The sequence below is a fragment of the Pelodiscus sinensis genome, chromosome 1 (assembly GCF_052426305.1).
Source record: "Pelodiscus sinensis isolate ZL-2025 chromosome 1, ASM5242630v1, whole genome shotgun sequence".
NCBI lineage: Eukaryota > Metazoa > Chordata > Testudines > Trionychidae > Pelodiscus > Pelodiscus sinensis.
Window position 1 is genome coordinate 40,466,643 of NC_143052.1, and position 16,460 is coordinate 40,483,102.

The 16,460-nt window shown below is 37.9% G+C and overlaps 1 protein-coding gene across 3 annotated transcripts in view; it reads left to right on the forward strand.

Annotated features, from left to right (window-relative positions):
• Positions 1–16,460, forward strand: part of GRM8 (glutamate metabotropic receptor 8) — a 507,705-nt gene that overhangs the window by 300,764 nt on the left and 190,481 nt on the right. For all 3 annotated transcript variants that reach the window (XM_014573390.4, XM_014573388.4, XM_075928359.2), the window contains one exon: positions 10,965–11,165. In XM_014573390.4, the coding sequence (XP_014428876.1) occupies positions 10,965–11,165 (201 nt within the window). The remainder of the gene's footprint in view (positions 1–10,964; positions 11,166–16,460) is intronic.

Genomic DNA, 16,460 nt, shown 5'->3' on the forward strand with positions numbered 1-16,460 from the left:
CTGCAAGTTTACTTTTAACCAGCTTTGATTGGTGTAGTGTGGCTCAGGTCCTTAGCTCAATTATGTTTTTTTTTAAATATGGTTAAAATATACATGGTTCATTTGAATCACTACTCTGGAGTGCGCTGGGGATGAGAAGTTATGTATGCAGGGTGCCTCAGCCCTCTCTCCCCCAGGTTGGAGACAGGTGAGAAGCCTAGGGAGGGGTGCATGTACTCTAGCTGGGACAGGTCTAGGTTCATCTGCCCCTTGTTCTACCCAACTAGAGTGAGGAATGCAGCAAACTATGCACTTTCCCGTCGCTCCCTGATGAAAGGGAACAGCCAGCAATCTTCCCTTACAGATCACTTTTCATCTGTGATTCTGTTTCTTTCTTGTATGGTTTTATGAGAAGCAACCCCATTCCAGGTACAACCAAACCCTTATCTTGTTTTAAGTTATGATGAGAGTAAGTTGCATTCCAAATTTGGTGATTCTAGCTCTTACTAAATAGGGGAGGAGTTCTTGGAGAGACAGATGGTCTCTCTGAAATATATAATAGATTGACAAAACAAGCTGTTTTTCCATTAGACATAAGCATCAGAAAGTTTAAATGACATGTCCTTTTTAATTTGATTTCTCCATGCATCAGAAGAAACCAGTAGATGGAAGCTGGCCATAAACTAAGATTATATGTTTACCTCAAGTTTATTGTAATATATATAAGCCAGAAAAGCTTAGCCTTTTTAGTTCATACGAGCTCTAGAAGTCACGGATAAAAATATAGCTACAATCCAGTAATGCTCTGTATACTGGTATAGCAGTTTATAATGGTGCAGCTGGCTATAATTCATTTTACAGGTATTGTTGGTATCAGTATGCAAAATGTGGGTACATTGCACCAATGAATAATCATACTTCATGTAACAGTATTCTGTATATTGCACTAATTATTATTTTCATGTATTTATTTGTCAGAGATCCCTGTTTTGTTTGGCATTATGCAAACCCAGAACTAAAAGACTGTCCCTGCTATATCTTATACCAAGAAGGGCAGGCAATAGTACAGGGAAAGACAGATTAAATTTATAGCTACTGCTCCATAAGATCTCTGCCAGTGTAAAGTGCAGGAGGTGCACTGAATCAGCACATCTCCTGCTTGTCCTCACCCTAAACCTTTCCCAGTCAGCCCTAATTACTTTCTGAGCAGTGTTAGCTGGCTCCAGGCCCTTTGGCAGAGCACCAAAGGGTGGGTTGCACTAATTTGTACCATCTGAGGAAAATTTCCTCCACCAGAGACATGCAGTCTGTGGCACTGAATCAAGTACATTAGATTTTAGTCAGAAGTATAACTTTAAATAGAGATGAAGAAAAATCTTTCATTAGAGCTGTAAGGAAATTATGTATTTTCCCTTAGTGAATATTCACGTTTCAGAAGTTTTTGTGTAAATGTATTAATTTGGATTGCAGGTGATTCATATTTTGCATTTCCAGGAAAGGAGATGCATTTATTTTTGCTGCAATAAGTGATGAAAGCATATCCTAGAAACCTTCACAGCTCTTATTACAAAGTTTCCTATTTTGGCCTTCAGAAATTGCCTTTTTTTGTATGGAAAGTGGTAAAATAAAGATGAGGTGAAAGGACAGAATATTTACATTTTCACAAAACTGTTATATCTGTTCAGCAGGGTTATTTCGCAATAACTGATATTATTATAAAATAACAAAGAGTCCGTCTACACAGCAAGCTACTATTTTGAAGTAATGGCGAGCTGAAGGACTTCTTACTCCTACTCCTGTAACCCTCATTTCACAATGAGTAAGGGAAGTTGAAGGAAGAGCATTCTTTCTTTGACTTCCTGCTGTGTGGACAATACCAAAACTTGAATTAAGCGATTTCGACTTCAGCTACACAGTTAACATAGCTGAAGATGTGTAGCTTAATTTGACTTTTGCCCTGTTGTATAGACATGCCCTTTTTTTCCCTATTCTCCAGTTTTTATAAAATACTAAGGTCCTAGAGTCAGGACTGAGAGGATTCTGGTACACAGAAAAGCTGTTATCTTATAATTGTGTTTATCAGTGTTTCTACCACATTGTGAGTAAATAATTGTCATCTAATATTTTTATAATGAAGTTACCAGTACCAATGCTCCTGTTTGCCTCCTGACATGTACTCATCCTTCCTACTTCCATGTTCAGCCAGAGACACCCTAGAGGGGAGAAGGGGGAGCAAAAGGGGCCGTTTGCCCAAGCTCCCCATATGAGAAGGCTCCCAAGAAGATGGAATTTGAGTTAATGGCTTTGCGACCTGGTATAGAACCACTCAGGTTTGGCCAGCAGCCCCTCTGTTGACCTGAGTGGCGTAGTGCCAGGTCACGATGCCAGTCACTTAAACATGGCCCAGCTTATCCCTCTATCAATAGCAAGGTGTCTGGGCCAAACCTGCATGGCACTGTAAACCCATTCATTGGACCGCAAGGTTGGACCACAGACTCAGGCCTAGGCTTGTAGGGCAGGAGGCACTGCTATGGAGTAAACACGGGACAAGTTCAGTTTCCAACCTTACTCCCATCCCACTCCTGCGTCTTTCATTGCTATGTGAATATTTTTGGAATGATGGGGAACTTCCATTTCAGATTCTGCCCCAGTCCTTCCAAAACCTCTTTGTGGTCCTGTTTGCATATGACCATTTTTTTTTCATCCTCCCTTTGCTTCCTCCTGACAAAAGCATCTTAACTCTCTCCCTAACATTTCTTTCCTGCCAAGTTGCTAAATGGAGCCTTTTGACTGATGTCATTCTCCTGGAGATCATTCTCCCTTTATATCAGAGGTGGGAAACCTAAGGCCCTGGGTCTGGATTTGGCCCCCAACTTGCCTGGATCTGATTCCTGAGACTCCAGCCCCCTTTTATCCATCCACAGAAACCCACAGAATCCACTAGCCTGAGCCCTCCCAGGCTCTGGTATGGGAGGGGAATGTGGGGATTATCTTTGTCTTTCTCAGTCAGGGACCATGTGAGGGAGTGGGTTTTTTTGTTTTGCATTTGTGTGCGGCCCAACTGATTTTAATGTGGGTTCATGGCTCCCAACTCAAAAAAGTTTCCCTATCCCTGCTTTATATGGACTAAGCATATATTTTAAGACAGACAGATCAGTGACCAAATGGAATTGCATGGACTGAGTGAGATTCTATTTTGTTTTGTTTGGGCTCCTTTATTGCAATTTTTGCTGCAATTCTTTGTAATAAGTTGCCTTAATAACAAGCTATTGTCTCCATAACAATAGCGTATAGTCCTTAAAGTTAATACCAACAGTGTCTATAGTGTTTGTATGTCTAGACTACATGGCTCCATTGATGGAGCCATGTAAACTAGTTTACCCGGCATAGACAAAGAAGCGGGGATTTAAATAATCCCCGCTTCATTAAAATAAACATGGCCGCTGCGCTGTGCCAACGATCAGCTGATCCAGCATGGCACAGCAGGCTAGACGCAGATCTGTCAGCTGGGGAAGCCTTTGCCGACTGATCCTGTAAACTTCTTTTCACGAGGCATAAGGAATCAGTCGGCAAAGGCTTCCCCAGCCAATAGATCCATGTCTAGACTGCCGTGCTGTGCCAGATCAGCTGATCGTCAGCACAGTGCAGTGGCCATTTTTATTTTAATGAAGCAGGGATTATTTAAATCCCTGATTCTTTGCTTATCCTGGGTAAACTATCTTATATGGCTCCATCAATGGAGCCATGTAGTCTAGACATATCCTATATTTTCTCATGGTAATCATACAATTAGCCTGTGTAACCACCCTGACTATATATCACATATGAGATTTGAATCTTTGTCCTATTATGAGCACAGCTGTATGCCATGAAGGAGAAAAAAACCCTAATCAGTTGTGATAATAAGAGAATTACCCAGTCTCTTCCAGTAGTTTGAGCACTCAATTGGGATGTGGGTGTCTCATGGTTCAAGTCCCTCTCCAACTGAGGGGGCAGAAGGCTTTGCTACCCTAACCATTGGAACTATGGGACATTCTGATGGGACTTCTTCACTACTTCTGACTGAAACTTTGAACTGTATGACTTGGGAACGCAGCAGTTAGAGCACTGAGCTGGGAGGCAGCATTCAGGCCCCTGCTCAACTGAGAGGAGGACTTATGAATCCCAAGGGGGCCTGATTGTGAATTTTAGGTGCCTACAATGACATATAGGCACCTAAGTCCTTTTATGAATCTAGCTTAGCAGTTATTTAGGTAGCCGGAGTTCAGTACCTTTCCCCCCTCAGTGTAGATCTAGCCTTAGAAAATGGTGTTTCGTCGTACTGCAGCACCATTTTCTTCTAAAAATGAATGAATGGAGGGCCCAGTACTGGAATGTTTGGTTACATTTTAGATAAGACTAATTATGATGAGACTCAGCAAATGTTTCTGTGGAATTCCATCTTCCATTATTAATAAAGAGGTGTGTATTTTGTGTTTGAGAATTTTTAAAAGACTCCATAATTATTAAGCTTGGTGGAGCCATTGTTACTTGTATGAAGTGTTATTGTTGTGTTGGTCTAAAGATATTAAAGAGACAAGGTAGGTGAGGTAATATCCTTGCCTCTACATTGTTGTGGTTTCTTTTAAAAATTGTCTTTAATCAACTTATCCTGGGCACTATTAATTTCTAAGAAAGAAAGAAAGAAAGAAAGAAAGAAAGAAAGAAAGAAAGAAAGAAAGAATCTACTTTTAGATTATCTTAATTCAGAAACTCCTTGGTTATTTCTTTTCATATTTCATTAAAAAAGGACCTTAGTATGATGCCAAACCTAACAAGTTTGAGGCCAATATTTTTGTTTTTTGGTAACTATTAGAGAAAGGAGTTTCAACTTGAGGCTTATAATGGAAACTCAAGTTACAGCCACCTAAGTATAGCATGATTGCAGCTGCTCCATAATATACTTAAATATGACAGTTGTGAAACATGATTCAGTTTTTATTGAAATTTATAACCCTGGGTTGAACTTTTATGTTCATAGAAGTTGCAGCAGTGGTAACTGGAGGGCTAAGGAACTGTAGCACTATGATAAAATAGATCCAAATCAGTCATATTAATTCAATGCGCATTAAGCCCTGGAATAAAGAGAAAATGAAAGTGGCCATGAATCATTAACACTCTTTGAAATGTCCTGGTCTGTAAAATCTGCCAGAGTAAGGCCCTTAATCATAATGGAGATATAAATCTCTGACTTGAGTGTCTTTTTTCCTAGCTCAGGAATGGAGGAAGCAAGATGGGATTCAGTGATGTTTAAGTGATTATGTAAATAGTTATGAAAGCTGCAAAGTGCATGGATTGAATTAAAAATACAATTTACCAAATTTGATGATAGTTAGCTCTCTGACTTAATAACTGCATAGAAACTATAAATGCCCTCTAAAATATCAGATTTATTTTAGTACTATGACTCTCTTCTGTGCAATCCAGCTTCTCCTCTATTTTATTCTCATTCCGGCAGCATTTTTTATGGCTTCTGTACAAATTTTTGGAGTGAATATGCTGTTTCATGTTCAGTATTTCCCACCTAAGAAGTGAACACTATACTAATAAACTCAAGAGGAACATTCCTTTTGTGAGGCATCTGCAGGAGATACCTTTATCATTATGCCTTCACTCAATAGTTACAATTTATTTATGACAAGCACATTTCCATTATTTACAGTACTATGCAAAAGGAAAGATTCTGCTTACTCTCAGTGAGTAAATAGTAATTTATTCCATGAATAACTCCCTTGAAGAAAATAGACTACTGACAGCTAATCAATGGGAATAAGAGTGGCCCAGTGTGACCCATTGCAATTAAAACAACAGACAATGTATGTATAATGTGTTCAACTGAGTGTGTCTTGTTCACACTCAAAACATTGTATCAATCAGATACTGTGATGTCAAACTATTGTTTGGATACATTTATTATGATTAGAAATAGCACATGTATCCTAGTGAGTTTCCTATTTATAGATCACTATTCTTCACAGCATTTAAACTGCTTATACGGTAAAATAGATGCATTTTTAATAGAAAGTTAGAGACTCTGATGAACACACCAACGATTATATCCTTGTTTATTATGATCAGTCCAATCCCATAGTGTCCAACACGCTAGCCACTAGCCATGTGTAGCTATTTGACCAGTTGAGTGTGGCTAGTTTGCTTGAATGATGTAGCTATTTGACAGGTTGAGTGTGGCTTGTTTGCTATGAACTGATTGGACATCACAGATCTAATCAATAGTTTAGTGTTTTAGTGGCTGCAAATAAGAATGAACTCAGATAAATAGAGAAGGGGAGATCTTCTGAATTCTACACTAGAGAATAGAATGTGTCTTCAGGGAGTGAGGAGAACCTGGAAAAAATAATTACTTCGGTGATTAGACTTGAATTTCTATGGGTTCCTACGTGATTACCAAATGTGAACTTTTTAATGTAATGCCACATACAGTGTTAAAAACAATAAAAGCTATGTCACTAGAAGTACACCATCTTACTCAACTTCTGTATATACCACTAAGTAGAACTGGTCAAGAATTTTTCAACAAAACTTTTTCAATGTAAAATTATGATTTATCAGCATGAAAACTTTTTAAAGGAAAAGTTGGCTTTGATGAATTTTTCAACTTGAATTTTGTTTAGAAAATAATTTTTGAAATGGATAAAATATTTCATTTTGAAATTTTTTAAAGAGAAATTCTATTTTTCATTGCAATTTAAGCTAATTCTAGAATGAAAATAAAAATAAAAAAGTCAGAATAGAAATGAAGTTTCAAATGCATCCAAAGGAAACATTTTACTTGACTTGAATAGATTTTAATGTCTAGGTCAAATGTTTGTGATTTGAATCTTTTGTCTTGATCAGAATAGGGAAAATTTCAAAAAATATTCACAGGACAGGAAAAACATTTTCTGCCCTGCTCTCCTGTGAAGTTGCAGAAACAGGTACAATACTTAAAAAAAAAAAAAAAGAAAGAAAAGAAAAGTTTCAGCAGATACAAGTTCATTACATCGAAGAACTACATCTATCTTGATTGATGGAGATTGATTGATGGAGAATACTCAGTCCTTTCACATCCTCCTGATTTTACTCTTCAAATATCTTGAATGTGTTGGCTGATGCTTACAAATGTCTTGATTTCATTGGAGAATGTAGATAATTTTCTGTACCTTGGACGTTATCTTTCATCCCAGGAAGATATTGATGTAGAAATCCAACATCATCTAAGCTGTGCCAGTGCAGCCTTTGCTCGTTTATGACACAGGATTTTTGAAGACTACGACATTTGAACATCCACCAAACTTCTTGTCTATCAAGCTGTCAGTCTCCCAACACTATTGTATGGGACTGAAACCTGAACAACCTACAGACATGACTTAAAGTCCTTGAGTTATCATCAATGCTGTGCCTGCAAGATCTTGAAGATCAAATGAAAACACAGGTGTGCACACATCAATGTTCTAGAATAGGCAAAGACCACCAGCATCGAGACAATGATTATCCAGCAACAAATTTGCTGGATTGCTCACGTTGTTTGCATGCCAGACCATCGCCTCCCAAAACAGGTCCTGTTTTCTCAGCTGAAAGAAGGATACTGTAATGTGGGAGGACAATGGAAGCAATATAAGGACTTGCTAAAGGATAACTTAAAGAAGTGCACCACTAATGTTGTAACTTGGGAGACACTCACCCAGAATCACTCAAAATGGAGAGAAGTCCTAGGCAATGGCTCCCTGCATGTTTGCCCATCAACAAGGTGAAGAGGAGGCAAGGTGGAGGAGGAAGGGGACACTGGATTCTAGTCCTGGTCAACAGCTGTACCTGGAAACATCTTTCCTCACTGTATTAGAACTCGTGGTTCAAGGATCAACCTTGTCAGCCACCTGAGGGTCCACAGCTCTTATGGAAGATAATCATACTCGGCAACGCTTGATCACCATCATCATTACTGCTGTTACTTCCACAATTTTCCTCTCAATGAGTCAGAAAAAACAAATTCAACCCTTAACATTGTTTCAGAACTATTTCTTATATAAAGGTCTCAGAGGGGTAGCCATATTCATCTGTAGCCAAATAACAAAAGCAACAACAACAACAACAAAACCAAACAACCCAAACCCACCTTTGTTGGTTTATAAAGGTTTTTTTGTATCTTATTTGGCTTCTTATTTGTGTGAAGGAGCTAGCACTTTATAGGCTGGTTGTGAATTTTCACGCGGCCAAAATACTAATTCTGTTACAATATATGTTGTTAGAAAACACACACATAATTGTCATCACCTTAATATATGAACAAACTTAATATGCTAGCCTACATATGTTATGTAATTTAGTTCAGGATATATTTATTGTCTTGTCTATATGAAGTTCAGTAGTCCTCCTGAGTTCTATGGGAATTTGGCCTGAATATACCATGCAAGATTACAAACTGTAAGCTTGTTAATGAAATAATTTAAAAAAATTCCATTGCAAGATGTATAATGTTGCATTCTTTCATTAAGGCTCTATTGTATGTAGAAAGATGTGCTGTAGACAAGTTCAAGCTATAACTGAAAATGTTAGAACTTGATATATATATGACAAAATAAAAATAATGCTTGATAATGATGACTCTTAAAGGTATGACTTTTTTGTGGGTGGTTTCCATATTCATGGCATTGACGATATGCACCATTTTGCAGCTATACATTAACATTTACTTTGGGAAGTGCAGCATAATCAAATTTTACAGCCAATTAAGTAGATGAGTCACTGTCATCTTTGTAAATTACTGTTTTAGATGTTGGAAAGTGCTACAATGAGAACTCCTGAAAATCTCAAGAAGAATGACCCACACATAAACCCGATTTCCAATTTTCTTTTTGCACTTAATTATGGAAAACCTTGATGTAAAATATTTGGTTTAAGAGCTGATTGCTAAAGGTCTTTAGCATCTTTGAAACAGAGTAATCCTGTTATGTCACTCTGCCACCTGTTAATTAAGAAAACTCATACAGTTCTACTAAAGCAATAAAACTGTTTCTAAATCTACGGTGGTAAAATTATTTATGACCACATAGTTATTAGGAATAAAAATGAAAAATTATTTCAAATAAAGACTGTTTACATAAATATCATGTGCACTGGTGAGAATAATAATTTTCTGAATAATGAACATTTGTAACATAAGAGAGGAATTTGACTACCTATTTTTCTGAGATTGCTTATAAAAAAAAGTTTGCTGTTTATGAATTTGTGCTATTGATTTAGTTACATGAATGTTTTCAAATTTAAATGTTTTATGCCCTAATTTTTATTTCTAGAACATGAATTTTACATGTGCAGGCTTGAGAATTTACAAGGAAGAACTTATAAACTTATCCATTCAGAAAACAGCTGCAGAGCCATGTGATTAATTCCTCCAGTCATTAAGTAACAGCCTGAAAAGTGTCTGATTGCTTATAGTTAATCCAAAACATGCCCAAAATGTATGTTATTTCAAATAATTTTATACATTTGAAGAAACTGCAATGTTCTTACTAAGGGTACGTCTAGACTACATGCCTCTGTCGCCAGAGGCATGTAGATTAGGCTACCCGGCACAGTAAAATGAAGCGGCGATTTAAATAATCGCCGCTTCATTTAAATTTACATGGCTGCCGCGCTGAGCCGACAAACAGCTGATCAGCTGTTTGTCGGCTCAGCGCGGCAGCCATGTAAATTTAAATGAAGCGGCGATTATTTAAATCGCCGCTTCATTTTACTGTGCCGGGTAGCCTAATCTACATGCCTCTGGCGACAGAGGCATGTAGTCTAGACGTACCCTCATATTCCATTAGTGGAGAAAGAAGATAGTGAGTTGATTTTCAGCACTACTGAGTACCTACAATTCCCATTGAAGTCTATAGGACAAGTAGGCCCTCAATACCAATGATAGTCAAATTATAATTTTTTCCACAATTTTCTCAGTAGCCCATGGACCATGGGAAAATTGCATTGCAGGACCTTGTGATTCATTGGAATATAGACATGAAGATATAAACCTTGTCTATTTTAATCTTTGTTCACATGCTATACCTTTACAACTACCTTTAACACAACCTTCTGTAATAAATATTGTCTCTGGTGCATTCAAAGAATTTATCAGATAATGTGTGCATTCCTATGTTATTTTCCCAAGAGATGTCTCAGTAGCTGAAGTCCCCCATAACGAAGTTATGTGTTTTGGATGATTTTGTTTGTGCTTGGTTAGGTGTGCTTTGCTCACCCTAAGCACCCATGTCTCAAGCTACTTCATGTGATTCATATACAGCACTTATTTGGTCTGTATTTTTTTCCTATGGAAAATGATGGATTCATGACTAAAAAGAAGCAAATAAATTAAAATAAGATACATGATTCTCAATTTGAGGAATAACTCAGTGTTAAATATAGGGAAAAGACCTCATAATAATAGCCATTTTTAAACACAGACACAGATGGCAGCAGAACTTGGCAAAAATTCACCTTCTTTTTTACATGTTTTAATATTGTTTATCAAACAATAGATATAGATACAAATCAAGGTATTTGCTAAAATTAATTTAAACCAGAATGGCAGACCACTGTAAAAGTGCCCTATCAATAACAGCAACCAGCTGTTCAATGGGAGTCAGTAAGCCAGGATGAGATATTATGGAAATGCAAATTTATATATATATTTTGTTCCTCTTGTAATTAATTTTTTCTCCTCCTTTCCATCCCAGAACTCAATCTATAGTTTATAAATCTGGCTTAGTGTATAATGATTAGAGGTAAAACCAGATGGCCATATTTTATCTTGTTTAATTTGTTCCACTGATGGATATCTGGGCCCTAATTTGATCTGTCAATTGATTCTAATTATTTATGATGTATTCTAGGAATATGCATGTGCTTTTGTGCACAAGCACAAAATAATCTGACTCTTCCCCTCCCCCCTCCTTTCTTTTCCATAGGTTTAGAAAGAATTGCAAGAGATTCAGCCTATGAGCAAGAAGGAAAGGTCCAATTTGTAATCGATGCTGTATATTCCATGGCCTATGCACTACACAGCATGCATAAAGATCTCTGTCCTGGATATATTGGTCTGTGTCCAAGGATGAGCACGATTGATGGTAAAGAGCTACTTAGTTATATCCGGGCTGTAAACTTCAATGGTAAGTTATAACCATTTTTTCTCCTTCCTAAATGCTTCAGAAGTGACAGGGTTTCTTCTATATATAGAACATTTTCAGGCACAGTGGAAAACACAGGATTAGAAGCAGTTCTCTTTTTAATCAGAAGTGTGAGTTTTTCCACCTGCTTTGAAATCCCATCGTAACATTAAGCTGCCGCTAAAAGAGACAGAAGTTTAAAAATAAGAATCTGTCAATCAGACTATTCTTTTGGAAAACTGCTATTACAGAAACACCTAGAGGACTCATGCAATCCTACTGACAAATTAAATTCCTATGATGGTACTTGTTTATGTATTCGCTAGGGAATGAATTGCAGAAAACACGTCCTTTTGCAAATTATTTTCTTTTAAAATCAGTTTAATGATTTTCCCACAATAATGAATAATTTGGAGGCTGCTTTGTATTTACATATTTAACATTTGATTAAATAATTGAAATCTATGCTGGGTACTGTTCTATTTCACTGTTTTAGACTCCATGATTTAGTTAAGTTTAAGCCATGCACGATGTTAAAAACAAATAAACAAACAAACAAACAAAAACCCACTACCATACCAACCAACACTGGAAAAAAATGCTGTGAATCTAATGTCTGCCTGCTGGGGGAAATATGGTTGCAATTGATTATGCCACTGTTAGAAGAGGTTGATAATAATATACTTAATTCATAGATATTAAATTGAAAAGAGCAGAACATACTTCATGGCAAAACAAAGTTACGGAAAATATATGTTCTTTCATGAAAGTTATAATTGCTGTTGATAACATCTGCCATTATTTTCAGATGAACTGATACAATGTTTTTTTACTGAATCTCCCCCTCCCCTGCCCATACCATTTGGCTGTAATCCACATACCAGACATGCCTTCTAACTATACACAGAGTAGCACTGTCTATCACAATATACTCCAATGACCTCAGCTGCCAGCCTTTTATAAAACAGCACAAGGTCATTTTCAATTTAGTTTCCGAGTGGAAGCTGTTTTTGCTTCAGGTAATAAACCAGGCCATTTGGTTGATATGAACATTGTCCATAGTTTGCAATGTATCTATTCTTTCCTGAAAGGCTTTTCTTTTTTCATCCTATGAAATTCTCTTGGCGGGGGAATCCCTGTCTCATTCAAATGTGTTTGAATGATTCTTTAATGATTGTAAAGAAAACCTTGAGCAAAATAGGTAGCTGACAAACAGGGAATGTTATGATGACAAGGAATGCAGCATATTGTAAGGTTTGATGTGATGTTTCTTGTGCTTCCCATAAATATTCTTTAAATTATTAAGCCATAAAGAAAGTGATCCATTTTCATTTGCTTAGTGTAAAAGTTAAGCATAAAAGGATAAACTGTTCAGCTTATCCTCACTCTCACCCTAAAATTAATATACGGGTTGGACCTCACAAAACCGGGACTCTCTGCTCTGGCAACATCCATGGTCTGCTGGTAGGATGTTTTTGGACCAGGGAGTTCTGACTGGGAGCCCTGTGTCAGGAGGGCTGGCAGCTGGGAGCCCTGCTGGAGTGGGAGCCTGGTTGGTCTGGCAGTAGCAGGGCTGGGACCAGGACCGGGATTGGGACCAGAGCCAGAGCCACAGTAGAACATCCAAGGCCAGAGATGTGGCAGCCACAGCAGCCCTGGCAGCAGGGCCAGGGCCAGGGCCAGGGCCAGGACATGGCAGCCCAAGTAGCAGATCAAGGGATGTGGTAGCTTGGGCTGCTGGGGTTGCCTTGCAAGAGAGGTGGGTCATGGCAGGCCAGCAGTGGGGGGAAGGGGAGCAGCTGGAGCAAACTTGGTCCGGCAAATTCCCTCCTTCAGGACTGGTCAGGTCTTGAGGGTGCTGGACCAGAAAGGTCCAAGTGGTATTTGATTAATAATACTTTTTGTGATTTCTCTGGTCTGCTGTAACTGTTGTTGTAAACACAAGGGCTGTGTCTACATTGGCATCCCTTTCCAGAAAAGGGATGCTAATGAGACACATCGCAATTGCAAATCCGCGGGGGATTTAAATATCCCCCGCGGCATTTGCATTTACATGGCTGCCGCTTTTTTCCGGCTTGGGGATAAGCCGGAGAAAAGCGCCAGTCTAGACGTGATTTTCTGGAAAATAAATCTTTTTCTGGAGGATTTCTTATTCCTACTTGAAAGTTGATAAATATTTTAAAAAGGAAATGGCTGAAAAATGGTAAAGAAAAGGAATGGAACATATTTCTAGGGAAATTTTTCTAGCCTTTTATCTGAGAGGCAGTCATGGGAGTGCAGACATGTACCTTCCCCTTCAGACAAAATACAGCATATAAATGCGAAGGAAATAAGCCACAGAGTTGTGTTCCCATGATGATCCACGAGCATAAAAGGTGGTGCTTTAGTTACGTTCATAAAAATTGCCACAATTCTTGTGGTAAGTAATATATAAATGCCTGAAAGCAACATTAGGAAAACAAGGCAGAAAGTAAGAGACTGATCTTACGAGCTCTCCCATGCAGAGCTCTCACTGATTTCAGATGGTCCTTCATACTGGGAAGGCTGACTGAATCAGACCCTGAGTTACAAGAATGTAGCAATATTCAATATCCAGGGACAATGAAGATTTTACCAGCTAAGTTGATTTGTTTTGGCTGAGCCTCAGAGTAACCCTGCTTTGTTCTGTCCAGACTGTTTACACAGAGGTTGAGTCAATTTCTTCTATTACTTCCATGCAGCCATATTGATTTCAGTGGGAGTTCATGGGTATAACTGCTATTAGTGTATTATCACACTGAGTCTTATAGATATGGCTTTGTTAAAATTGATTAAACATAATGAATGATATGAATAGCACCTCCACAGCACCCAGAAAGCTTTGATGTAAGGAATGTAACTTTATGTTAGCTGGAGATAATTGTTTCGCTTTTGAATGCAGGTAATCGATCTTGAAAGTGCTTGCTTTTATGCCTCTTGGTTTACTTATATTTATTTGCAAAGAAGATTTTTTCTCCTGAGGATTCATCCATGTAATATTCTGTGACACTTTCATGACAGCAGGGTCATCATAATCTCCAAAGTAGAGAGTATTGATGTAATTGATATGACATTAGTTTCTGCTTAGTTGAACTTCCACAAGCTACATTTTAAACCCAGAATATCACATCATTTTAAACCCAGAATATCACATAGCAGAATGTGATTATATTGGGGCTAACATTTTTACACTTGTAACGGGGACAAGGAAATTTGATGGATGGGTCAGCTTCTGCATATGAATCCACGTCAGTGACTTGTTCAACATTTTCCGAAGTGCAATGTGGGTTTTTATTGTTATTTTTATTGTTCCTGGGACACCTACCAGTAAAACAAAACAAGATAGATTGCAAACAAAATTAATTATTTTTTTCATATACATGTTTCAGAGGAGTATCCATGTTAGTCTGTGTCTTGTGGCACCTTAAAGACTAACACATTTATTTGGGCATAAGCTTTCATGGCCTGGAGCTCACTTAGTCAGATACATCTGTTGAATTGGGATCTAGCCCACAAAAGTTTATGCCCAAATAAATGTGTTAGTCTTTAAGGATCCAGAGGACTCCTCATTGTTTTTCATATATAATGGCAGTTTAGTAGTTAATTTGGTTTGATGGAGGAACCTTGAACAGCTGTATTTGTATAGAATTTTGTAGTGTCATCTGCAAACATAGTTTGTGTAAGCTGGGGAAATCCTAAGAGCCTTGTTTTATCTTCAGGCCAAAACTATTGCAGTGTTCCCAACTTTGGTGAATTTTTTGACTAGTGAATTCTGGAGGGTTCTGGAACCTGCGTCATGGTGCCACGAAAAGCTCCAGCCCTTTTAGGAAGAAATGAAGGCTCACAATCCCACTGACCCTTTAGGCTGAAAAGTCCAAATTCCAGCCCAAACTGGAACATCCACACAGCAATTTTTAGCACACTAGGTTGAGCCCTGAACGTGTGAGTCTATGCATACATTTGGGAAGGCACTAATACAGCTCCAACTTATACAATATATCCCCAGGGTCCTCTCCAGGGTTATTGTAGCCCATTCACTAGCAGTATTTATCTTGCAAAAAACATGCTGCAATAAAAGGTGGAACCAAACAAGATAAGCGGAAGCAGACACTATCTGTGCCTATGACTTTTGTCCTCATAAATTGATGGGTCCTTTCCAATGACTTCTTTAAGAGCCAAACTTGGAAGTTCTCATTGTTTGTGATTATTACAGGTCCTCATGTCAAATCCCCACAGAGAAACAATTAACAGAAAACTCTGTAAGGAGAACCTCCTAAAGGCTACCTGAGCCTCTTAACTTGTCCCCACCTATATATATTTTTCCTCTCCAGAGTAAAAAACCCAGTCCAGTTTTTGATGGAAAAGTAAAATTTCAAATACTGTTCTTGCCACTGTTTCTGCTCCAAAGTAAATAATATATTTTGAAATGGTTTTTCTTTATTTTTTTAAAGGTTTGGCCTTTATTTGAATGCATTCTACTCTTAATTAGGCACGTAAATGACAAATGGCAAAACAAATAAAACCCAACAACCCTAGTTAAAACAGAATTAAGATTGCCTGGTGGCAGCTTGTGCCCATAAGTGGTTGTTAAATTTTGCAAAAGTGGTAATTTATCAGGGGTATAGGCTCAGTATTTGGGCATAGAGCATGTGCAGGTAGCACCTGTCTATTACTGTGAAAAGGCAGAGTGTGACTATATATATGCTGTGGATGTTTCGGGAAATCATTCCAGGACTATGTCTACACTGCACAGATATTTCAGAATAAATTATTCTGGAATAGTTATTCCAAAATAGCTTACTTTGTCTACACTACAGGGAAGCCTCAAAATTAATCTGAGGCAGGCTTCCCTAATGTCGACATGCTATCTCGATTTAGAGCTCCAGGATAAGTATTTTGGAATAGGTGTTATTCTTCATAGAATAAGATTTACAGAAGTTGGAATAAGCTGCCCATTATTTCGAAATTATTTTGAAATAACGGAATTACTTTGTAGACGCTTGCATAGTTATTCTGGAATAACTTTGCTGTGTAGACACGCCCAAGAAGGGCAGAATTTAAGTTGCATGGGAGTTTACCCTATGTATTTCCTGAGTTCAGAATTTTGAGGTTTGCATAACTCAGAGCTCTGCAATGCCACAGGATATCACCAGACAGCTTTAACTCTGTGTTGATGGAGGCTTTTTCCATTTTAATTTCCTATTTTTTTTAAACAAGAAGTTTATTGGTAGAAGTTAGTGGCCATCTAGGCAGTTATTCTTTAAGTTTATACATAACTTA